This window comes from Leishmania donovani, chromosome 23 (genome assembly GCF_000227135.1).
Source record: "Leishmania donovani BPK282A1 complete genome, chromosome 23".
NCBI lineage: Eukaryota > Euglenozoa > Kinetoplastea > Trypanosomatida > Trypanosomatidae > Leishmania > Leishmania donovani.
In genome coordinates this window covers 602,272-625,782 of record NC_018250.1, presented here as the reverse complement: position 1 = coordinate 625,782, position 23,511 = coordinate 602,272, and the positions used below count along the sequence as shown (strand labels likewise).

General features: G+C 60.8%; 4 protein-coding genes across 4 annotated transcripts; all 4 read right to left on the bottom strand.

Moving 5' to 3' along the window:
• Positions 1–2,280: 2,280 nt before the first annotated feature.
• On the bottom strand, positions 2,281–4,350 carry LDBPK_231550 (hypothetical protein, unknown function; the record flags this gene model as incomplete). Its single annotated transcript, XM_003861000.1, has 1 exon — positions 2,281–4,350. The coding sequence occupies one exon, from the start codon at positions 4,348–4,350 to the stop codon at positions 2,281–2,283; it is 2,070 nt and encodes a 689-aa protein (XP_003861048.1).
• Positions 4,351–8,119: 3,769 nt separating this feature from the next.
• LDBPK_231540 (hypothetical protein, conserved) lies at positions 8,120–12,028 on the bottom strand (the record flags this gene model as incomplete). The annotated part of the gene is made up of 1 exon (XM_003860999.1): positions 8,120–12,028. The coding sequence occupies one exon, from the start codon at positions 12,026–12,028 to the stop codon at positions 8,120–8,122; it is 3,909 nt and encodes a 1,302-aa protein (XP_003861047.1).
• A 2,691-nt stretch (positions 12,029–14,719) lies between these two features.
• On the bottom strand, positions 14,720–17,767 carry LDBPK_231530 (hypothetical protein, conserved; the record flags this gene model as incomplete). Its single annotated transcript, XM_003860998.1, has 1 exon — positions 14,720–17,767. The coding sequence occupies one exon, from the start codon at positions 17,765–17,767 to the stop codon at positions 14,720–14,722; it is 3,048 nt and encodes a 1,015-aa protein (XP_003861046.1).
• Positions 17,768–22,178: 4,411 nt separating this feature from the next.
• On the bottom strand, positions 22,179–23,315 carry LDBPK_231520 (hypothetical protein, unknown function; the record flags this gene model as incomplete). Its single annotated transcript, XM_003860997.1, has 1 exon — positions 22,179–23,315. The coding sequence occupies one exon, from the start codon at positions 23,313–23,315 to the stop codon at positions 22,179–22,181; it is 1,137 nt and encodes a 378-aa protein (XP_003861045.1).
• Positions 23,316–23,511: the final 196 nt, after the last annotated feature.

Here is a 23,511-nt window from a genome sequence, read left to right as displayed (position 1 = left end):
GAATGAGCCGGTGCGCGTAAGGTGGTGGCTGTATCATGGAAGGCTGTCCCGCTCAGGAGGGTGCTGGCAAGAACAAAGCGGTGGTGCGGGGAAGCAACACCTCAAGGAGAAGAACGGCGTACGTCGATGGAGCGGCTCGAAAGTCGCGGGCGGCTTGGCGGCGGTGCTGTACGGCGGAGTGACGATGTCGTCCAATTGGAAAGCGAAAAGGCGAAGACTTGAGAGGGTATATACATATATATATATATGTGTGTGTTCCTCAAAATGTGCGGGCGACGCGCAAGGTCGGTTGGGTCTGTGCGTATGTGTGCGCGCGCGGAGGCACACGCCAGCAGTGAAGCTGCGTGAGCGTGTCGAAGGTTGCTGCTGCTGTGTCCAGAGGGCGTCTATATTGCTCCCGCGTTATCCGAGAGACCTGTGAGAGAGTTCACCAATGGAGAAGGAAAGACAGGTGAGGGGGCGAGTTCGTCGCAGACACGCACGAGCCGACGTACGGTGGTGGGTAGGTGGATGGGAGGGTAGAGACTCTTACACACAGCGGGATGGATGGATGGACGGGGGGGGAGGGGGGGGGGCAGCGACTGGAAAAGAAATCAAAACTTTTTCGGGGAAGACGTGAAGAATGAAAAAGGGGAAAACAGGAGAGGATGATGATGGAAAGGATGCGGATATGCGGGATGCGTTTGCTTTCGTGGGCATACGCTCTGCTGGGGTGTGTATGCCGTCGGCGCCGCAGAAGAATCGGAGAGCCGTGGAAAGGGGGTTTGATGGGTGAGGAATAGCGGAGGGAGGGGAGGGGAGGTCGAGCGCTACATTGGAACACGGAGAAACGCGCACGCGCATACTCGAGAGACACACAAAACGAAGAGTTGGTTTGCCGATCAAGTGCGCGAGAAGCGTTTCGACGCAAAGACCATCGGAGAAGGCGATGAGCTCGGAGAGGCTCAGTTGATTTCGCTGCTCGCAGACTCGCGCGAGCGGCTCCTTGGTGCGGTGGAGAAGAGATAGTGTCCCGTTCGCACAAAATGCCCAGTGCAGTAGCCGGGCAAGCGCCTCTTTATTAGATTTGGGGAGGGGAAGAGACTCTCGCGCGCGCTGCTCTCTCTCTCTTCGTCTGCCTTCACGTTTCACCCTTGCAGTCACTTAACTGAAACCTGAGCTGCGCTGTGGCGCACACATACACACATGGGTACGCAGCCACACAATCGCAGATGCATCGCCAACACACGCGCCTACCACCGTATCGCGTCCGTTAGAGAGAACAGAACAAAACACGCAGACTTTGTGATGAGGGAAGGAAGGGATGAAAGAAGAGGAGCGAAGAAGGCAGCACGGCACGAGCTTCAGATTTGACCGCTGATGCAAACCGCTCGTTACAACCCCGCACATATTCGAGTAGCCTCCGGTCTGATTCCGCGCGTGACGACCGATAACCGACTTGGTTACCCCTACAAGGGCCGCAGAACCTCGCAAGGGCTGATGACGGGCGGCTGCTAACACCACAGCTAAACTTGAAGAGCACCGCCCTACTCAGATGTGGGTGGGCGAGTGAAGAAGACAGAAAAGAAAACAAGCAATCACAAAGGAAAAGGGACGAGAGTGCGTTGAGCCAGCGGCTGTGTTGCACGTCTAATTTGTTGGCGTTGGTGACAGCGAGTACAGCCGCAATAACGAAAACGAAGGAAGAAAATAGAGCGGGAGGGAGGTGCTGACATATCGTGCATTACCGTCCCATAAAAGTGGCCTCATCCACACCCCCGATCTCGCCCCTCCACGCACCGAACGAATGCCGCTGGCCACTTCCAAACCCTTCCGTTCTCCATCCTCGCACGAGCTGAGCACCGTTCTGCTTCCATCACGCACAAGTAATCGCAGCAGCAACGATATCCAGCGCACGCGAAGCAGAAAAAAATGGAGATGAGTGGAAGGGCGGAGAGAAACACGCACGTACACGCACACACACACACACGACCACGCAGGCGCAAAACGAGAATATATATGAAGGTGGTCCTGAAGAAGAGGGAGCAGTCGTGGTTGTGGGAGGGGGAAGCAGAACGGCAGAAGGGGCAGCACGCGGGGCTACAACGCACACACACACACACACACACACACACACACACTGGAGCTAAAAGCTGAAGGGGAGGTGAAGAAGCTGACAAAATGACGCTCGCTTCGTGGCCGCACCCCACCACAACAACCGCCTCGCCGCCGCGGTACAGATCCTGACAGCACCGGCATTCCTCGTCCCCACTCCATTCGACCCTTCAAGTGAGGAAGAAGTCACTCCGCGACGAGCTCAATCAAGATAAAGAAGAACGACGCGAGCGCCACCATACCCACCAGTGACCACTTCACAAGCCACAGCCTCACTAGTAGCTCGGCCCTTCTGCCCCGACTGCCCGCAGTTAGCACGGAAGAGGGCTTCGTTGGCGACCTCGCGGCAACTCCTCCGGCGAACGCAGCTCTCCCTGATGTTGCGGACGCCTCCTCAGCGGCGCGCACGCGATGCCGCTGCCGAGAAATAAGCGCTCCTTGCAAGTAGCTGGTGAAGCGCCGGCCCACCACACTCGTCAAGGACGCCGGCCCAGGGGACCCCGCTGCCGTCGTGCCAGCAACCGCCGTGGCGTTAGACCGCCACCACAACCATCGATCGCTGCCTTCGTTCACGAGTTTCGAGCCCGTGCGACTGTCGGCGGCGCTCCAGCCTTCGCTATATCGAGAGACCTGCTTCAGCGCCGGCTTGGGCAGGGGTTGGCCCGGCTGGTAGGTTGCAGTAGCGTGGGTTCCCGAGGTACTGCTCCACGAGGAAGCGATACCCGTCGCAGACGCCGTCGTCGCGGAGAGAGCAGAATGGAAGCACACACCACCAACCTCGGTGGTCCTCATGTCACTGCTGCCCGGGCTTTTGGCCGGGGCGAAGGCTGGCGTCGCCTCGATGCGTCCCTCTTTCTTGTTGAGGTGCAGCGAGAACAGCGAGGCGCCGCCGCTTTGAGCAACCGGTGTCGCCGACCGGTCGAGTGACAGCGAAGACGACGCCGGGCGCGTCGCCGCCCCACCGAGGGAGGGGCCGAGCTGCAGCTGCCCATGGGGAGACTCAGATGACGCGCTCAGGGCGGACTTGCTGTTGCTGCTGCTGTTCGCGGAGATCGCCGGCCTTTGATCGGCATCAGGCGGCGGCGGCACAATCGAAGAGGTTGATGGGCAAAGCGGAAGCCGCGCTCTGGCATCATCGCTGCACCGCAGAGACGCCGTCAGGCCATCAGCAACTGAGAGACCATCTCTGGCAGGATCATCTAACAAGAAGTGCACGCGGCGATTGAACGCCGGCCTGGGAAAGCCGCTCACTCCTGTGTCCGTGCAAGACGAGCACGCGGAGCTCTCGCGGCGGCTGCGGTGCGGGTGACTCGGGTCCTCCACGGAGATGGTGGACGCTACGGAAAGAGACGCATATGAATCCTGCCGGGAGCGGCCACTGCGGTGGCGCGACACTCCGCTAGGCGACTTTAGCGGGGCTTGGCGCATCAGGGATAGCGGCGTGGTCACAACCTCTGGCTGCGCCACTGAAGAACTTGACGACGTCTTCGACTGTGTGGCGTTCAAAGTCGCTGAAACGGGTGCCGCTTCGGCAAGCGGCGTCGGTCGAGTCAAGCTGAGACGTGCAGGCTTGCTGATCGAAACGCTGTCCACGCTCGTAGCGCTGCTTGTGTTTTTGATGGTTTTGTTCGCGTTCGCACTGTTGACCGCCAGCGTGAGAGGACTAGAGGAGTAGTCGATGATCAGCGGGGTGCCGTTTCTGCTGCTCGGGCCCCCGGGTCCGCTCGCATTGCTGCGGTCCCCCTCATCTGACGCAATGGCGCTGCGGGCGATGCCGGCCGCCTCAGCTAACATGGCGCCCGGCCCGGTGCGAAAGCACCGAAAGGAGGCCTCTGAGGTCATACCGACCCCGCCGCTCCGCTTCCGCAAGCTGCCCCGCTGCTTGGGCGGCAGGTCTACGCTCCGGCTCTGGCTGTGATCGAGGGTACTACTATCGCGCGGATCTGGCGTGCGCAGGTGCGACGTGACGAGTGCTTCTTGCGTCTGTATGTTTATGGCAGCGATGGAACAGAAAGTGGGGTCTTGCGGTGCGCCGCGGTGCCCTGCTGCTCTGCTGGCGCTTTCTATCGCCACCGTGGTCGACGGCGATGTGAGTGGTGACGAGGTTGCCCGCCTCGGTAAGCGAGACGGCGGAGGCGGTTGCAACGCCTTCGGGGTGCTGCGGCGTACGCTTCTATCCTCGGTGGAGCAGAATCTCCGATCAGCCGACAAGAGGCTCTCTGGCGAGCTGTGAAGACTTAGTATTGCTTCGTGCATTGGTGCCTCGAATCGGCTCTCGTGCCGCTGAGAATCCGAAAGGTATGCCCTACCACGCCGGCAGTGTACGAAACGGCGGCAGATGGATAAGGGCCCGCCTCCAAACTCTGCTGTGGTGGTTGAGGCGCTGTCAGAGAACGAGTCCGTCGATGTGGAAACTCAAGGCGATAGCAGTGCCCCACTGGGCGCAGCCGTTTTTGCGTATGTCGTCGTCGTGCGTCCTCTTTGGTCACACTCCGCGCGTGGCAGTACCACCGCTGTGATCCTCTGTAGCGCCGAGCACGGCGGATGTGCAGTTCCGTCGAAGTCGACAGAGATGACGGCGCTGATGAGAATCGTGTACTGGTCACAGCCGTGCAGCCTAGCCCATGCACAATGAGACACGCGGCTTTGTACGTGTGTGCGCCTCGGGGGGCGGGACGAATCGAGGTGTCTGCTGAGATGTACAAGCAGCTGCGCGCACACCGCACTTCGCTCTCTTGAGTGACGAGGGCTTTCGGGGGAGGAGGAGGGGGGATGCTTCTCTAGGCTCTGGTTGCCGACGATTGTGGGGTCAGGGACGATGACGCCAAGAGAGCGAAAGGAGTGGAGAGGCGCGGCAGCGGCAGATGAGCACCGGCTGACGCGATCACAAAGTGAAATGAAAAAAAAAAGGAAAAGAGAAGCAAAGGAAAAGCGGCAGCGGTAGTGGGGTAGGAAATGAGGCAGACAGACAGACACGCGAGGAAAGATGGTGGTGCGGTGGTGCGAGGGGGGAGGGGTCGAGGCAGGAATGGAAGGGGTGGCGCACACACACACAACAATAGCACTAACAGCGTGAAGACAGAAAAGGAAAAAGAAAGTGACACTGAGCAAGTAAAAGGTGAGGCCGCTGTAAAGGTGACAAAAGGGAAGGAGGTGTGGGGAGGCTATCGTTGTGGCGCAGATGATGCAGATATGCGCGCGCAAGAGAGAAAGGAGAGAGTGCCCGCACCACGCGTGCTGTGACGCGCACGACGCCCACAAGAGCAAAAAAAAAAGCACAGCGGAATGGCCCAATAATACGAGGTGCCCCCCTCCCCCAAAGCACATAACCTGTGGGGGTAAAGCCAGCACCAACGTTGAAAAGAAGAAGGGGGCAGGCAGGCAGGAGGGTCGTAATAGAGGGCACAGGGGAAGGCAGCCACGATAACCGCCCAAATACGCAAGAGAGAACAAATAGAAAGGCACAAGTGGAAGCAACAAAGGCACACAAGCGAAGAAGCACGCCACCTCCGTCCGTCGATGTGTTGTATCGTCGCTGGAAGATTGGTGTCAAAGAGAATTATAGTCAAGGTCGAGCTCGTGTGGCTGCCGCAGTGGCCGCGCGTCTGAGTGGACCAAAATGGCAGAGAAAGAAAAAGAGAGAGGTAGGCTTACGGGGGCGCTGGCGATAGAGAACAGATGTGCACTGGTGCCCACACGCGCACCCACTCACACACACACACACACACACACACACACACACACAGCGAAAGAACGAAGGAAAGGAAACAAATGAAGGGGCGGAGGAGAAAGACAGCAGCAGCAACACCAGCAACGGCAGCAACGAACAGAAAGTGAATGAGTGAAGTGAGAGAACCAAAGCGAAAATGAAGACGAGGCACACACACACATACGCACACAGAGAAGACGCCACAACAACGAAATATATAAGTTACAGGAATCGCATATACAAAAACGAAAAGGTTTCGAGGTGTGAAAAGGAGGCGGCGGCAGAGGTGTGGGGAAGGGGGGGGAGCAGACGTAAGTGTATGAGGCGGTGGCAATCACACGGCAGCGCACACACGAGAACGCGCGCCAACGGTGTCCCAAACACCTCTTTTTTGTTTTTTGGTATCGGAGGGGGCGGGCGGGGGGAGTGGGGTCCTTTACTCCAACGAAACGGCACAGAAGAGCGCAAAGCAAAGACGCACTGCGAGGCGAGTGGAGGGCGAGGAAGGGGGGCGGCGGACTGCCAACGGCGATGGACGCCCGCTGTCCCTTTCCGCTCCTTCGGCTTCGGGCAAAGCGGGTTCGCAGAGGTGTCGAGAGCCAGAGAGGGAGCAGAACGGTTGCACTGCGGCGTGTGGGTAGGGCACGAGAGCGCGAGAGCGCGAGAAACAACGACGACGAGAAAGGATGCCGTCGACGGATTCGAAGGGGTGTCTTCTCTTTCTCTTCCCTTCTCTCTTCCCCTTCGCGTCTCACCCACTGAGTTCAGATGTGAATGTGCGGGCCTGTGCGGGCAGACCCCTGCGTTCTCGTTAGGCTCGACGGGGCACCCCTCTGAAAACGGCTCGATAGGTTCCGCAGAAAGCGCAAGACACTTGCACCGCTCCCTCCAAGGAAGGAATGAAGGGAAAGAACGAAGGAGGGGCGGGCAGATGTGCACGTGACGAGCAGCCGACTCCGCTGTGCACGCGTACGTACTGAAATGCCCGAGGAGCGCGCGTGTGTGTGTGTGCGGTAGTGGTGGTGGTGAGATGAGAGAAGGGGAAGGTAGGAGCGAGCCAGAGTTCGCCAAACGAAGGTGAGGAGGGAGGAAAGGAGGCGGGGGTCCACCAGAGAAACACAAACAGAGAAAAGATGGAAAAGACAGAGAAATAGAGCCAAAAGAAAAGTGTCACAGAAAGCGTTCGTGAATTGGGGCGGTGAGAGGGGAGGGGAGGGGAGAGATACACGGAGGGAGGGGAGGGGGTTGTGATGATTTTATTATGCACGTATGTTACAGGGCCGCCTTTGTGTTTGTGTGGGTATTTGTTGTCTGGGAGTGGTGGGAAATTCGTAGCCGTATGCGCCTACTTGCTTTGTCGTTCTGCGGGTAGATAGGCGTTGCAGTGCCTGGACGCCACAGAAGGTGAGGGGGTGGACGCAAAAAGTCTCAAGATGGGAGCCAGGAGGGATGAAACGGCGAGTTGAGTACGGCTGTGTGCAGGTGAAGCGCACGTGTGCGAGCGAGCGCGAATAACAAGAGGAGAGGCGATGGGTCGCCTGCGCCTCACACACAATCGCTTCCAACACAACCACAACCACCAACACCGTTGTCTTGTGGCGTTGCTCTTGCCCACCTTCTCCGTTTTTCTTGTTTTTTTTGTTTGCACAACGGAGTCCTCTCCGCCACTGGCGCGCTGTTTACGGTTTGCAGCACGGCAAGCGGGGAATACACGAGAAGCAAGCGGAGACGCTCGAGAAGGAGGTGCAAGTGCTCCAATCTGGAAAAAAAAAAGACAGCAGAGAAGAGTGACACTAGCCGATGCTTTGCGGATCCAGTCGTCGTCTTAGAGGCGTTGATGTGTGTGTCTGTGCGCGCGCAAGAGATCTTGTGCGGTGCAGTCATTGTACAAGGAGAGAGGTCCATCAGGAGCGAGAGACGCAGTGGAGGGAGGATGCGCAGAAAAGAGAGGCTCCTGTCGCTACGTATGCGCCTCTGCCGGTGCGCGTGCAGGACAGCAAAAATGACCCGCAGCACGAGGAAGGCGGGCGATGCCCCCTCCCCCTCCCCCACCTTCCCGGGGTGACAGAGGAGTCGCAGCGTAGACATACGGAAGACAAGTCGTGGGCAGAGTGTGCAAGGCAATAGTATGAGGGTGCTTGCAGACGTGGACTCTCCAATGCACAAGCGTGTGGCAATCTGAGAAGCCCGCGAAGGTGGTGCGCCGAAGCATCTCCGTGAATCCCCTGTTAGCTGATGTTCTTTGTTATGCCGTTCTGAAAATGTGAACACTCAAAGTCATCCACACACACGTCAACGTCACAGCAGTCATGCCGCTCAGCGGAGAAGCGCCACTGTCGTTCCTCGGCCGCCGTTACAGCAGAGGTGTCGAGGGTAGCGCACGCAGTACTTCACCGCCGCCAAGCCATCTGCGGGGGCGTCAAGCGCCGCACGGCATCTATCCGCGGCGTGTGTGAGGTGTTGCACGGAGGCGGCGGAGAAGTCGGAGCACAGCGCGCCCCACACCACGAAATCCAACAGCGGGACTACAGCAATGCGATCAGGGGTGAGAGAGAGAAGGCGCTCAAGGCCTTTCTCTACTGCCTCGGCAGAAGCGGCAACTGCGCCGCTGTCTCCGAGATCGTCATCGTCGCCGCCGTGCGGAGTCCGTGAGGGGCGTGACGACAGCGTCGACGCTGCACTGGAGCATGAGCCGACGAAGAACACGAGACACGCTGCTGGTACCCCGCCGGTCCTCATCCTCACTCGAGCGTCCACTGCTGGGTCCAAAGACGTGCGGCCGTGGCACTCCGCCAGCCACCGTCTGAGGAACTCGTGTGGGACGCGCTGCAGCTGCTGCAGCCAGAGCGACAGCTGCCGGTGGTGCAGCGCGACTTCCGCCGCGGTTTCCGCGGGCGAGTCGGCCGGATCACCGTCGCACGACGCCGGCGAGCGCCACTGCTGGGGTGCGACACATGACAATGATGGAGTGCTAGGCTTCTTGCTCGCGGCAAAGTCGCCTTCGACCACGTAGCGCCTCGCCGTGGGCACCACCTCGTACGGCGATCGATATACGCAGAGGCCGCTGTCCACCCACGTGCACGTGTTGACCGCAAAGCAGCGCATCGCCGGCAGCAGCACCCTCTCCACATACGCCACGTCGTTGAGCAGAACAAGTGGAGACAGCGGTGCCTGCGGCCTGTCCGCCTGCCGCGCCCTTGCAGTCGTTGCAGAGATGGAGCCCGGCAGCATCGCCGGTGCCCGTCGACCGATCATGATGTAAAGATCGTGGATAAGCAAGCCCGAGAAGCTGCCGAAGACGTCGTTGAATAGCAAGCGATGGCGCCGCCAGCCGCACAACTGCTCCAACTCATGAAGACGCCACAGGGACGGGCACACATTCACTGGTGGCCGCCTGTTGCGCTCACGGACAGCCCGCGGACCGTCGTCGGTGTCTGACACCCTTGACGACGAGGAAGGAAGCGCGCCAAGCGAGTCGCTGCCCGGCAGCACCCACCGCGGCTGATGCAGCAGGAACGGTAGCAGTACCCGCTCACGGGCAAGCATGAGGCGCTCCTCCGCCGTGGGGAGGACGGAGGTCATGACTGGCTCGGCGGCGGCGGCGTCAGGTGTAGTAGAGAAGAACGAGGGAGGTGAGCTGAAGGGCGTCGACGGAGTCGGTGGTGACGCCGAGGTGGCGGCTGCGGGTGTGTAGAGAGCACTCCACAGAGCGTCCGCCAAAGGTGCGTCTATGACACGTACGGGGGCATCTACGGCCGCATCGGCGCCGCTCGCCTGCGCCCCCCAGAGCGCTGGTGACAGAGGGCTGGGAGCCGCCGCTGCGTCTGCCATCACTGCCGGCATTGGAAAGAGCAGTGGCACTGCCACCTCGATGGCCACTCGACCGAAGCGGAAGCCAGTGCTCCACTCTTGGGTGAAGGCTCCGCCATCAGACATGAGCGCTGCGCCCTCCGTATCGAGTTGCTCCTCCAGTCGCAATCGGTGGCCCTCCTCCCTTCCTTGCCCACATGATGCAGGCGACAAGGGCGCGGAGTCTGTCGGCTTGCTCATCTGCCGTGGATGCACTGGACGAGGTGATGGTGCTGGTAGACGCTGCTGCCCATCCGTCATGGGTGGTGGTGTCTGTGAGCGGTCGCTGTCCTCTGCAACTGCCGCCGCACCGGTAGAGGTACGCGGGCGTGGCGAAGGCACGCGGGCAGCCACGGCCTCCCGCCACATGCGAAAACTTTCGGCCATCTCCTGGCGCGCCGTGGTTTGCCGACACAAGCCTCGTCTGTCCTGGTCCCTGGGAGCAGAGGATTCCGTCGCTGCTCTATATTTTGTCATCTGTGCCGCCTGCTTCGCGATAGGCGATGAGGAAGGCTCGGTAGCGGGGTCGCCCATGACTCCGAGCTTCCGACTCTGCAGCTGCGCCGTCCATAGATTCGCGGATGTAGACGAAGAGGCGCCGGCACACGCACGCAGCCGCTTGCCGGACATCGACACAAAGAAGGAGGAGTTGTCCGCAGCGCCGGAACCCGTGGCGGACGACAGCAACATGAGGGGCTCAGAAGCGTCGGCATGGTGTAAGCAAAGCCGCTGTGCGGCTGCCGCCGTTTCAGCTGCCAGCTGCTGTGTCGTCGGCACCTCCGACATGTAGCTGGAGAAGCACGTCGGGTAGAGCACCCCCGCATCAATGGGAGAGACGCCGGAGTTGGTCGTCGTCTGGCCTCGCGCCACAGTGAAGAAGAAGAGAGTGTAGAGTGGCGGCGACATCATCCTCATCGTGGACGGTGCCGCCGCGCTTGCTGATGCGCGGGATCCTGCAGTCGGTGCTGATGGCTGAGCCGGCACTCGTGCCTGAAGAACTGCCGCCTCGTAAGCGCTCCTAGGGTCAAAGCTGTACGTGTGTGCGAGAAAGACCTGCGCCTCCAGCGCGGATACGTAGCGGGACACCGGTGGCTCATCTGTGCGCGGCACGCCGCGACGCCGCAGCAGCACCTGCGACGTGGCTATGTCAAACACGAGCCACCGGGAGAGATCCACCGGCGCCTGGCACCGATTGCGCCACGTGCACGCGCCGCTGTCGATCACCCCATCCCTGATTTTACTTCCGTGAAACTCATGCTTGCCAACCGAGGGGCTCGACCGCAGAAGGCCGAGTAGCGCCGTCGGAACACCGAGCACGTAGTACAGGGGGAGACTTGCATAGTCGGTTCGGTAGTCAGTGGAGATGCACGCGAGACCAAGATGGAAGCCGTCCATTATGGCTGCGTCGGGAGTCGCTCTCGCGGATGTAGGGTAAGTTGGAGCGTCGGTGGTGGAGTGCAAGTCGGCTGCCAATCCGAGGGACACGAAAGTGCCGCGCGTGTCGGGGATGAGCAGGCACGGCTCCTCCAAGCCGCGTAGGTGGAGAAGCGGGTCGGTGACGAGGGACGGTGCAAATCTTGGCGTGGTGCTCGACCGCCGCCCACCTCCCTCCATGACGAGCCGACCGTGCCGCTCCTTGAGCCGCTGCTGCCTCACGAGTTGTCGCTCCTTCTGCGCGCCTCTGAAGAGGGCTAAGAGGGTCTTCTCCGACGCGGTCAGCTTAGGCTGAGCCAGAGTGAGCAGCCGCGAGTAGTCAGCGGTGCCTGAGCGACGCCCAGGCGCGTCACCAGCAGTTGGAGTCTCCGCCGACGCCAAAGCACCCTGTTCGGGCGCTGATGCCGGTGTTGGAGCCGCAGCGTTGGTGGTGTGTCCCTGTTCCTTCGAGCTCCCTCGGGCCCTATGCTGCTGCTGCTGCTGCACTACCAGCGGCATCTTGTCACGTATGTTGGAGGGTAGCTCGTTGTAGTGGAAGAGAAAGCGGGATGCACCCACTGGCAACCGGCGCAGGAGACGCTGCGTGTGGTTCAGCGAGAGGAGCACATCAGCAGCAGAGGCAGCGGGGTAAGGGCAGCCCTTCGCAGGCGCAGACGCATCGCCGGTGATGGACGATGAGGTCGCTGCTGGTGGTGCAGAAATTGCGGGCGCAGAGGCTTTGCTGCCGTCATCCGGCTGCACAGACGTCGCCAGCGTCGGCTCCACGAAAGAGCTGTTGGAGGGCGGACGGCGCCCTTGGCCAGATGCACGCGTGCTACTACGCCAGCACACTGCGCGCACCGTGCCACCACACAGCCCGCATCCACGGTGCCGCCGCAGGGAGCCGAGAATGGGGTGAGCCGCAGTAGCCGGCGAAAAAAGCGCTGGGCGACACAGCCGCATCGGGGCGGCCGTCAGCAGCAGCACACGGGTGAGCCGCTTTGAGTGCGCGCTGTCTGGAGCAGGTACACGTGCATACGCAGTGCCTACGAGGAATCAGACAGAGACGCGTGAGGTGCCAAGCACAACAAGTGGCTCTTTTTACGCTGTCCACCTCTCTTCTCGTTTCTCTGGCGTGTGTCCTCGCAATCCGCCAAAGCCTTCTGGGGCTTCCTTGAATTCTGCTGCTCTCAGTGTGGCCTCAAGCCGCGCAGGAGTTGCCGCTGCTATCCTACTGTGTGTGCAAATCTAGTTCTGTGCGCAAGGAGTCCCTCTGCGTGTGTGTATGTGTGTGAGAGAGAGAGAAGGGAGCGAGGCCGTGCTCGTCGACACACTCGCAGACTCGGGCGCCGTGTCCCAGTCGCCCAAAGACAGAGGGAGCAGCCGCCGTGTCTGAGTTTGGTGTTGTTGTACGCGTCTGTACACAAATCACAAATCGCACATCGACATACGCCCAACACACGAAGTAGAGACGGAGAGGGACAAAGAAGAAAGGTACAATGAGCGAGAACAAAGGCGCCAGCACCGCTCCGTCACAGCATCCTCCCGCAGAGAGACGCCTATCAGGGAAGGACACCAGAGCAGTGCGGAGGTGGTGGCACATGGGCCAAGAGGGGGAAAGACGTGGAGACACACGGCACAAAGACGCACATGTGCATGCGCACAAGCGCGAGCATCCGTCTCTCTCTCTAGGCCGGTTTGGGCCTTCGGTAGAGGAAAAAGATGGTCCGCACCGCTTGTCGCTCAGCGGGCCCCATCGGAGACGCCCGAAAGACGCCAGCGCACGGACACACAACAGCGATAAGCACAGAAAGGCAGCGGGGAGAGTGTAGAAGGGCTTACAGAGACTGAGTGCGCGCGTGTGCAGGCAGCCGTCTCCGCCTGGACACACGCGCACACACTCGGCATCGCATTCCTGGCAAGCGGTGCATCGTGAAGTAGAAAGGTGCAGAGGTGTTGCGGTGATGGCGGCAGAGAATCAACAGAGGGGCGGAAGTGCAAAAACGGCTGTGCCGTTTGTTCTAGCGACTCGGCATTCTCCAGTCCGGTGATGACGAACAGCTCGGGAAGGCTCGCATGGTAATTCGGGGAAGGGGTAGAGCCACGAAGGTGCGAGACAACGGAGAAGAAATAAGGCTCGAGTGCATCGATGCACAGAGAGGGAGAGCGAGAGCGAAAGACATACAGGCGTCTTCTGTTCACTCTTCAGCATGTGTCCGTCTACTGTGCCGTACAACAAGAGGTGATACTCCACTCGACACCTCGGCCTGTCAAAGGCTCCCAGGGCGTGGCGCGAAGCAGCCGTAGGCAAGCGGCACAGCGGTGCGCCGACTCGGTCATCTGAGAGCGCGGCCCCTGCCTCATACTCTGCGAACCTCACGCCTCGCACGTCGCCTCGCAGTCACTCCCTACCGTGCTGGTTGCCCCCCCCCCCTGGGGCATCCCCCTCGAGGTAGCACGCATGCTCCCCACACCAGGAGGCAGTGCGAGGTCTCGGTGTGTGAGACACGCTGGAGTCGCGCTGACACATTATCTATCATGTGGATGGGGCAAGGGTATTCACGGTCGCCAGACGCTCCGACGCACCGCCGTCCAGGACCCAACCGCCGACATCCGTAGCGATGCACCGCTCTGACTCCCCTACGTCGTGGGTGCTGGGCCCCGTCACCACCAGCGGTTTGCTCGGAATTGGCATGGGATAGGTGGAGGCTGCTTGGCTTCTCCCCACACGCAGAGCGCGGCGGAGTTGCCGGGCCCTGTGATGCCACGCGCTGAGGTATGTTTGTGGGAGAAGGGGGGCTAAGGGCATCTGTGCTTCGAGGAGAGAGATAAAGACGCGGCTGGCCTATGTGTGGGTTGGTGTGTGTGTGCGTGTGTGCGGGCACAGCTGTGCCCCACCGCACCCTTCTCCTGCGCGCATGCCCTTGTGTGAAGGGGCAGGGATCAGCAACCCACCATTCGATGAAGAGGGGCCTCTCTTCATCGACTGCGCGAAGCACATATCCCCGCAAATCAAGCGCGCGCACGTATGTTCTTTCCTCATGGTGCTTTACTATCTCGCCACTTCACACAAGGCGGCGACAGGCTGGAAACGCGGCCGAATCGCATCATCCTAACCGAGTGGGGTGTGTCGGTGTGCGCGTGTGTGTCGCACACCGTGCCGATGCCACATTCATGCAAGGCACAACGAGATGATCAAGATAGTTGCGAGGGGGCGCAAAGGTAGCTTGTGCACGCATGCGCCTGCGCGAGAGCGAGCGCGACAGATGCGCAACTCGCTTAGCTGATACCATCACCGCCCCAAACACAAACTGCGGGCTCCACAAGGATACAAAGTCGTCCCTCAACTTCCACACGCCACCGCCGCCGCCGCCAGCCAGCAACTGCGCCGGAAGGCACCCACAATCGAAAAAAAAAAACGGTAGTACTTCTATTAGGAGACTGCACGCAGACACAGACAGCTTATATCGTGCATGTGTTGCTCTGGGCGCAGACATGCACAGGGAGAGGGAGTGGGGCACATACTCAACGAAGTGAAAGGGAAGATAAAGCAGTGTGCGGGTGTGGCCGTGTCTGCATCCTTCGCCCCTCTCCTTCCCAAAAGGCAGGCTCTGCGAAGTCGTCGCTGACGTCGGGGCACCTGCAAGTAAACCGCTATGTCTTCTTGAACAACATCTTCTCGAAGATTGTCATGCGTACTGCCGGTGAGTGAGACGGCAGCGGCGGTGGTGCTGCACTGCTCGCCCGGTCCCCATCCGTCGGAGACGATGGCAACATCAACGAGGGTAGCGACGTGAGCGGTGCGGTTGTCAAGAGCTCCGCCTTTGAAGGTGACCGAAGCATGGCCAAGTCTTCGGCTTTGGCCTTCATGTCGCAGTCGTTCAGAGGTACCGGCGGCGAATTGCCGGAAGCGGAAATGGGCGCAGCCGAGGCAGCCGCGGTGGAGCGCGGAGGTCGAAAAGCGCGCGGCACGTATCCACTAGCGACTTTGCCCATCGGCGACATAGCTGATCGCTGCAGAGGACTCACTGGCGAAGACTGCGGCGGCGCTGTTGAAGAGTTTTTAGCCGAGGCAGGCGCACGTGTCGTCGGCTGCTCCGGGGGCAGCGGTGGCGGCGGCGGCGGCGGCCCCTCATCGCGGCTCCACTGCCGCCCAAGAAAGCAAGATTCGAAAACGGAGTGCGCACGGTTGCACTGCCAATAGCCGAACGGGCAATCACAGCGCGGTGGCGGTGGCGCACGCGATGCGGCATGCGTTCCTACAGCCCCCGCCGTCGCGCCGGTGCCTTCAGCAACGTCGTACGTGTTTGGTTCAACGTCTGGGTTCTCTGCCATGCAGCAGACTTTTCGCAGCTCTTCCCTTACCACCTGCGCGCGCGCTGCCTTGTGCTCGCCCTCCACCTCGCATTCCTCATCCCTCGTGCTCTCTGAGTCCCTCATGGAGAGAGTTGAAGCAGTTGTGCAGAGCAGAGATGCTGCGCTCGCAGATGCGCCAACAACATCCATCCAAGAGTTGGACAAGTTCTCGGCGGCATCATCGAGCTGAGCACCGTCGCTGGGGCTGCAATCATCCTTCATCTCCTGCGTCCCTTCCTTTACCGTTATGCCGGCTGTGCGGCACAACGTGTTGGTCGCGGCAGCCCCAACCCCGTCGGCCGAGTCATCCGTGAGACTGCCGCTCGCCGCCTTCGTGATCGAGAGCGACGCCGGCGATGAGGGACGGTGCGCCAACGAAGCAAAACGGTTGTGGCCACCGGTGCTGGTGTCGGTCATCGGCTCTGCTGGGCAGAGAGACGCCCGCTCGGGCACCATCATGTGCACCCCCGGCCCGCCGCTATCCGCGTCCCCGTCGCTGTCCGTCTCGCTGGTGGACCAATGCTCGCACACGGCGGTGCGCCCGCGCACCATGAAGAACCGCGATCGAACAACCATCATCCCTGCTTGCTGTTGCGACGAGGACGACGACTGTGGCAGTGCTGCGCTGCTGCCGATAAATCCGGAGGCAACGCGCTGCTTCTTCAACGGTGCACCGAAGCTAGCCTTGTCAGGACTGTGCTGCGATATAGCCGATCCGTCTCGCCGCTGCTTCTCCAGGTGCACCACAACGCGGTTCGACGACATCTCGTGGAAGCCGGTGTACGCCCTCAGTGAGGTCTGCCCGCGCCTTGTTCTCTGCAGGTACTGCGTGACGCATGGCTGATACACGCCTTTATAGAGCTGTAGGGTGCACGGGTCCTTGAGACACTGTACACACACCTCCTGCGCCATCTGCGCACACCACACCTCACCGACCAGTTGCGTTTTGAGCACAGCGGTGACGCCGCTGTCGGAGCTGGGCAGGGGATGGTACGTCACGATCTCCTGGGTGAGGGGTGAGTACACGAGGTGATGCGCGAAGCAGTAAAAGGCCTCCAAGATGCGGTGCCGATAGCGCCTCAGCTCGTCCGCTGGAAATCCGAATTCGCGCTCCAGCGTGGTAAAGCATTGCCGCAGCGATGTGGCGTGCGCGACCAGCTTGAACGCCTTCTTGACCCCGATGGAGCGCAGGTTGGGCACGTAGTCGCACCCACTCAAGATGCAGCCAAGCAGAAAGGATTCGTAGGTGAATGCGCTTGCGGTTGCGGTCATGGAGGCGCTGGTGGTACCCTCGCCCAAGTTCGCGTCAGTCACCCCGTTGACGGAGTTATGTGGTCCCTGCAGAGACTGGAGCGCAGAGGCTCGCATGTGGGCATGGGCGCTGTTCACGCAATCACGCCGGTGGTCAACCGCATCTTCGTCGGCTGCGGCGCGTCGGTTGCCGGTGGCGGACCTCAGCAGCAGCGCAGCAGCGGAGGAGGCGGTGGCGCTCGTTGCGGCCATACGCCGGAAGAAGTGCGGTGCGCACAGCGGTGGCTGCAGCACTTCGCACTTGCCAGAGAATGTGTCCAGTTTGGAGATGACGCAGGGGCAGTAGTACGCGATCAAGTCAGAGTCCTCCGACGCCGCTGCCGAGACGTACCCCTCACGGCACAGGTAGGCCAGCTGCGCATCTGCCTCGTACGGCGCGACGATGCACTCCACATGGCGCTCCTCCTTCAACACCTGGATGACGGCGTGTGCCAGCTCTGTGGAGATGTCAACAGCCTTCTCCAGCAGCTGAACAGCCTCCTCATAGGGGCGCGAGTCTCGCGGAAGCGTGATGCGCGTACCAGTTGCGTGGCCCTCCGCCGTGTACCCGCGACGACGACACGCATCGCAGTAGAGTCTCTCCAGCTTGATCAGTGCCCCTTGAAAGGCCTCTACACGCCGCCGCTGTCGCTCCTCGTCGGTGCTGCCTTTCATCGGCATTGCTGCGCCATCGAAGACGCAAACGGGAATAACACCGAAGCGCTGAAGCGCCGACACCTTGTCCACCACGTGTGTCACAAATTGATCATCGATGACCAGGACGTCGTCGAGGGCCAACGCCGCCGGCGACGGTGACGTACACGCCACGGCATCACCTCCGCCGTCTAACGAGTCCGGCTCTGTGCTGCTCGGGGTGTCACTATACTTGGCGTCGAAGAAGGCGACGACCGACTCAGTGCGGATGCGCACAGAGCGATGTATACACCGGTGCAGCCACACATACATGTCGACCGCCACGCGCTGGCCGCGAAACTGAGACAGATGGCCATCGTCGACGTACTCGCGCAGGGCCTGCCAGAGACCTTTGATTCCCATGATGGATGTAAGTTGCGTGCGGAGGGGAGCAGGAGGAGGGAGTGAAGCTGTCTGAGACTTGGTGCACAAGTATGTGAGCGCTTCTTCTCCGGCTATTCCGTCGCTCCTTCGCCTTCCACAAAGGGGGGTGGCGCCGATGAAAGCAGGGGGCAGCACCGTTGCTTGTGTGTGTGTGTGTGTGTACGTATCCGCTGCTGCCGGGGAAAGGGAGGGAGGGGCGCTTGTCTATGATAGAGAAAAGAAAACAAACGAGGGTGCTACACTTCTCTGCGTGCGTGTGCGTGATAGGCGGCTGCCGGGGCCGTTTTGGTTCCGCTCTTCGTTGCCCAACCCTGACGTGCCTCCAACGGTAGGTCGGTGCACTTTCACGGGCAGGGCCGGTTTACTAGTCTTTCGAGTCCTCCCCTCCCCCCTCTTGCCCAATACGTCGGTGAGACGCCCTCCTCGTCTTGCCCGCCAGCGCACCCACGTGCGCGCAGACACACGCGCACACAGCGGCAAACGGTAAACTGGCGGCACAGAGAGAGGGGGAAGAGCTTGGGGAGGGGGTGGCTTGTTTGAAGGCGGCGATCTGCGTCTTCTATAACTCTGCGTGTGTATGTGTGACGCTACAATGACCTTTGGCTGTATATACGTGTGTGTGTGTGTGTGTGTGTGGTGGCGTACTTGACGGCAGATGCCACACTTTGGCTGCCGGTGGAGGGGAGGGGAGGAGAGCGCACACGCAGTGTGGCGAGACGCACAGCGGAGAAAATACGGGCCGGTGGCACACGCGAGAGAAATGAGAGGCGGAGGGGTGAGAAGTCCCACAGAGGCAGTGTAGGTTCGAGTAAGAGACGCGTGCGCGTTATGGTGGTACTGCTGACTTGACTCAGCCGCGCACCCGCCGCACTCCATCTTCAGCAAGCCCAAGTTGTCCTCGTGGGTTTGCGGAGGAGGGTGTGTGATGTGTGTGAGGTGGACAACGACGGTTTCTCCACTCCTTCTCCCTCTCTCTCTCTGATGCATGTCCGCGTGCGGAGACAGCCACAACTACAGACGAAGCAGACGGTCGTTGTGGGGGTATCGCTGCAGCTGGTGGAGTGATAGGCAGGCTTGGAGTGCAGCGTACGCGGGGATACGTCTACGCGCAACACAGCCACAACTGCAACCACAACATTAGCCGCACCCTCGCTGCAACAGCGGAGGGATGCAATCGGCGCCACTAAGACAGAGCGAAATGGTCAGGGAGGACGGAAGAGGGGGGTGAATGGACAAGCCCATCCACATACATATCGTCGCCTTTGGGCCCCTGGCACACCTATATCGTTTTCACGCATTGGGTCTGGAGGTACAAGATGGAAGTCGATCACGGAGTGGGAAGGACATGCACTGTTACGTGAGGGGTGCGCTTAGTGTGCACTGTGCCCGTGCGCGACCACAGAAATGGAGTGAGTGTCAGCCCTCGCCCTTGGCCGGAAGAAAAATGCCAAGCCCGAGGTGCTGTTGCACGGGAGCTTGACGCTGCCAACGTCGAAATTAGAGACACGAATGCATCTGCAATCGAAAAAAAGAAATCAGAAAGGCGTTTCTGCACCGCGCTTCCTTCTCTCTCGCCCCGATGAGGCAGCGGCCTGTCGCTGTACCCCGTTGTGCGGGACAAGAGCGGAGGGTGCAAAATCGCGCCGACGCCACTCATCAACGGCCCCTCCCCCACTCTTGGGGTGATACAAAGAGCGACCTAAACAAACACACACGAGCACCGTGTCACAGCGCAGACGTGCACCGTGACAGCAACACGCGCAGGAGGGGGAGAAGGGAATAAGCCAAAAGGGAGAGGGATCCGTAAAGAACACGGGATAGCGAGAAGCCGCCCCCTCGCCACGCCGTCGCCGCGCCAGCGGTTGGGCAGGAGAGGGGGAGGGAGGGAGAAAACGAGACGAATAACAAAGGCACAAAATACGAGTTGGGAAGCAGAGACGGAGCAGGCGCTGACGGAGGGAGCGGAGAAAACGGCGAGGCCACTTGGGTACTTCTTTGGAGAGAGGCAGGCTGAGAAGGATTAGCCGTGAGGTGCGCACGTGGATGGGGGTAGGGGGGAAGGGGGGTCTCCCCAGACACGGTAGGTAGTACGCTAAAGCGCTGCGATGCGGCTTGAAACACCCTTGTTCACTCAGACGTAGTGCAGCGCAGGGGATGCCGGAATGGGAAAGCGGGACGGGGAGGCCGACGGCTGCCCCTGGCACAGAGGTCGTTCTCCAAGGAAGGAGTAGGGCGGAGAGGAAGAGCGACTCCGCTGGCAACGGAGGTGATGACTGCTACCGCTAAGCGATGTGTCACCGCCCTAGGAAAGAAACACAGACGAAGGCGAAGCGCCGCTGCGCAGGTAGTGCGACCCCTGACGCGAGCGGGATGCATTCGCCGCGAGCGATTTGACTTCGAGACTGGCGTAAGAGGCGCCCTGCAGCGCCAGTGGCACGGGTGGCGCGGGTAAAGAATGCATCAAGTCTACCCTTGCGTCACCCTCACCTGCGATGGCGGCCACGGAGCTGTGCCGCCCAGAAGATGTGAGCGATGCCATGGAGACACGATGAGAGAATGCGGGGGACCCGTTGCGGTCGAGCATAGTATGGTCGTCTACCTGCTGCTGAGGCAGCGGTGAGGGAGGCAGGAGCAGCAGCGAGCAGGGGGAACGGCCCAGCGGGCCAGAAGGTGATGGAGAACGAGGGGACGAGAAGGACGAGCGCATCGTCAGCGGCGGCGGCGGCGGTGGCGTCGGAGGCGGCACTGTGTAGCCTCTGTACGGCAGGGGCCCACCATCCGTGAAAGGAGACGGAAGTGATGGCACGTCGTAACCAGACACAGGAGCACCGCAGTAATAGTTGCAAGAAGGGGCCGAGGAAGGTGTGGCGCAGGGGTAATAGAGCGGCGACGCCACAGCATCCTTTCGGCCAGTTGACGGATCTTCCGGCGGCAGCCATGGCAGCTGCGTTGGTGGCCGCACGATGCGCCTCTCCGCCACGAGCTTGGCCGCCATCTTGCATGCCTGCTGGTCCACCCATCGTTTGTGCGACGGCAGAAACCTCCAGAGCCTGCACAAGACAATGACAGCAGCACCCAAGAGGATTCCGGTGTACGCACGGGCTGCGCTGACAGTGATGAACACCGGCACACACACCGCCGCCACCACGACAGAGATGATGGTGTCAATGATGAGGTAGCGGTTGCAGCGGCAACACCACAGCTCCACGCCCAAGAGGTGCATGTCTGATGAAGGAGCGAGTGGGACGGGAGAGTAGGCGAATGAAGGAAAATACAAGCAGCACCGGCAGCACCAGAAGCAGCAGGAAGAGATTGCGACGTTTTCTCTGTAAAAATAGAGAGAAACAGTTAGAGCGTCGCTGAAACAGCGCGTGTGCGTGCGTGCGTGCGTGCGTGCGTGCGTGAAGGTCTCAACGATGCAGACGTTAGGAAAGCGAGATGAGGAATCAAAAACAGCATAAGGGATTGGAATGAGGGGGCGAGAGAAGGCTGAGGACGTCCCCACTCCGCCTCACCCCCTCCCGCCTCTTCTCTTGCATTCATGTCACAACGGCGGCAGCACGAAAGAGCACAGAGAATGAAAGCTTCACCCAGTAACACCTACAGGAGACTGCGTGTACCCGGGGCCGAGACGACACGTCCGCTACTCTCCCCCCCCGACCCTCGAAAAGTGAGAAAGCAGGAGAGCAAAGGCAGGCGTCGACGTCGCGTCACTTCCTGACCGGCCTCATCCCCATCCATTTCGCTCTCTCTCTTTGACGTGGAGTTCATCTGCGATTTTCTCCAGAAAGCGGAGAAAGCACGCCGTTGCCGCCCCTTCCATACGCATGTCTGCTGCTGAACGTTGGTCGCAGCCTGCCACGTCTCTGTCGGATCGAGTAAGACGTAGCGAGAACACAGACGAAAAGAGGAGTGCGGCCCACAGAGGCGCCCCAAAGACAGAGAGAAGGAAGCGAAAAAGTAGGAGGGTGGGGAGGAAGGGGTCGTCCGCTGCAGAACGCGCGCGTGTGCGTGCGTGCGTCCGTGAGAGAGAGAGAGCGGCCGAGGCAGAGGAAGCAAGCGACGATGCTGATGTGCTGCTCCACACATCGCACGCTTCGTCGCGCGTTCCGCAGCGGGCGCCCGTAATCAAGAGAATGGTCCTCGTAAAACAGAGCACACACGCGCAGGTGAGCTGCCGGCGTTGACTGAACGCGGTAGTCGAGCTCACATGCGTGCGTGTTGGGAAGAGGGGGAGAGCAGAAAGAAGGATGAAACGGTGGGCAGTCGAAGGAGAGTGTCGGAAGCAGAGAGACAGAGAGGAGGGGTAAAGCGGGAGGGTACAAAAAGAAAAGGAAACCCAAAAAAAAAAAAAAACATTAAGAACGCGGAGAACACCGGCTAGCGTGCCTCAGGGAGCACCGTCACGTGCCACTGCTGGAGAGAGGCGCTGCAGCCGCATAGTCGCGCTCAGCACCGCAATCCGCGGCGACGAAGAGCTGCGTGAGGAGGGCAGCACCGCCTCCTCGTACGTCGGCGGTGACAGTGTGTCCTTCTGCGAGGAAGACGACCCCACCTTTGACGGCTGCGAGCACACTGAGAGCGGCGTCTTCGAGTCCGAAAAGGTGCGCGCGGGCTCTGCAGGGAGCCACGCCGGGGAATGAACGGCACCGCTCACCACCGGCGTCTGCGGCAACGACGCCGGGGTCATCGCAGCGCCTGTGCACCCGTGCGTGCAAGACGAGGAGCTTGTCGTCGGCTGCATCGACGACGGCGAGGCGGGTTCGACGGAGGGTACCTCGCTGCCGTGCTCTGACAGCGTCGTGAAGTCCGAGGCACAGGCGCGGGACACGTATGTGAACGGCTCGTGTGAGGGCCTCGGAGTGCGTCTGCCGCTGCCACTTCGACTCCCGGATGGTGTTATGGAAGCGGCGTGGCGATCGGCGATCGACCAAGACGGCTCCTGGCGCGAAGCCACGTGAGTCAGCGCAAGAAACTGGGCTGAAGACTCCAGCGCAGAGGTCGACAGGAACAGATCACAGGACAATGGGGCCGACGCAGCAGCGGCGCTATTCGTCGTGCCACTGCTGTTGGCAGAAATGCCATTGTGCCCCATGCCCACCCGCGCCTGGTGAGTGGGGGTCGGCGAGCGGCTTCCGATCGCCGGAAACCCGCGACACCTCGTCCTTGCCTCCGTTGACGAGCAGCTCGGCAGTCGATTGCCTCTGTTGTAGCGCGCCACGGACATCAAGCGAGACTCCTCCGTGTAGGGCATCAGTACCTTGCCCACGCCGCGCTGCCGCATCCTAGCATCGGCCAAGCGATGCGCGGCCCTGCACACGTGCGCCCTCTCTCGCGGCAAGCACCGCCACGCACGCACGGCGAACGCAAGCGCCCACGCAATGAAGGTGGCACCGTACGGCCGTGACTCGGGCACCACCGCCAGCAGCGGCACGCATACGCACAGCACGAGAGCCAGGACTACCGCGCCGATAGCCCCGTCTTGGTGCCGGCGCAAAGCGCCGATCGCCCTGCCGTACAGCGCCATGTGGCGGCGTCCAGGTCGTGAAATCGAAGAACGTCACGGAAAAGGAAAAAGAAAACTGGAAAACCGGGAAGAGCAGCAGCAGCGGCAGGTGGTGGTGGTGGTGGTGAGAGGACAGAGGGAAGAAGAGCGAGAGAGAGAGAGAGGAGTGTCACTGGATCGCGGGCGTGCGTCTGTGTCGAAGGATGCGCCTCTGCAG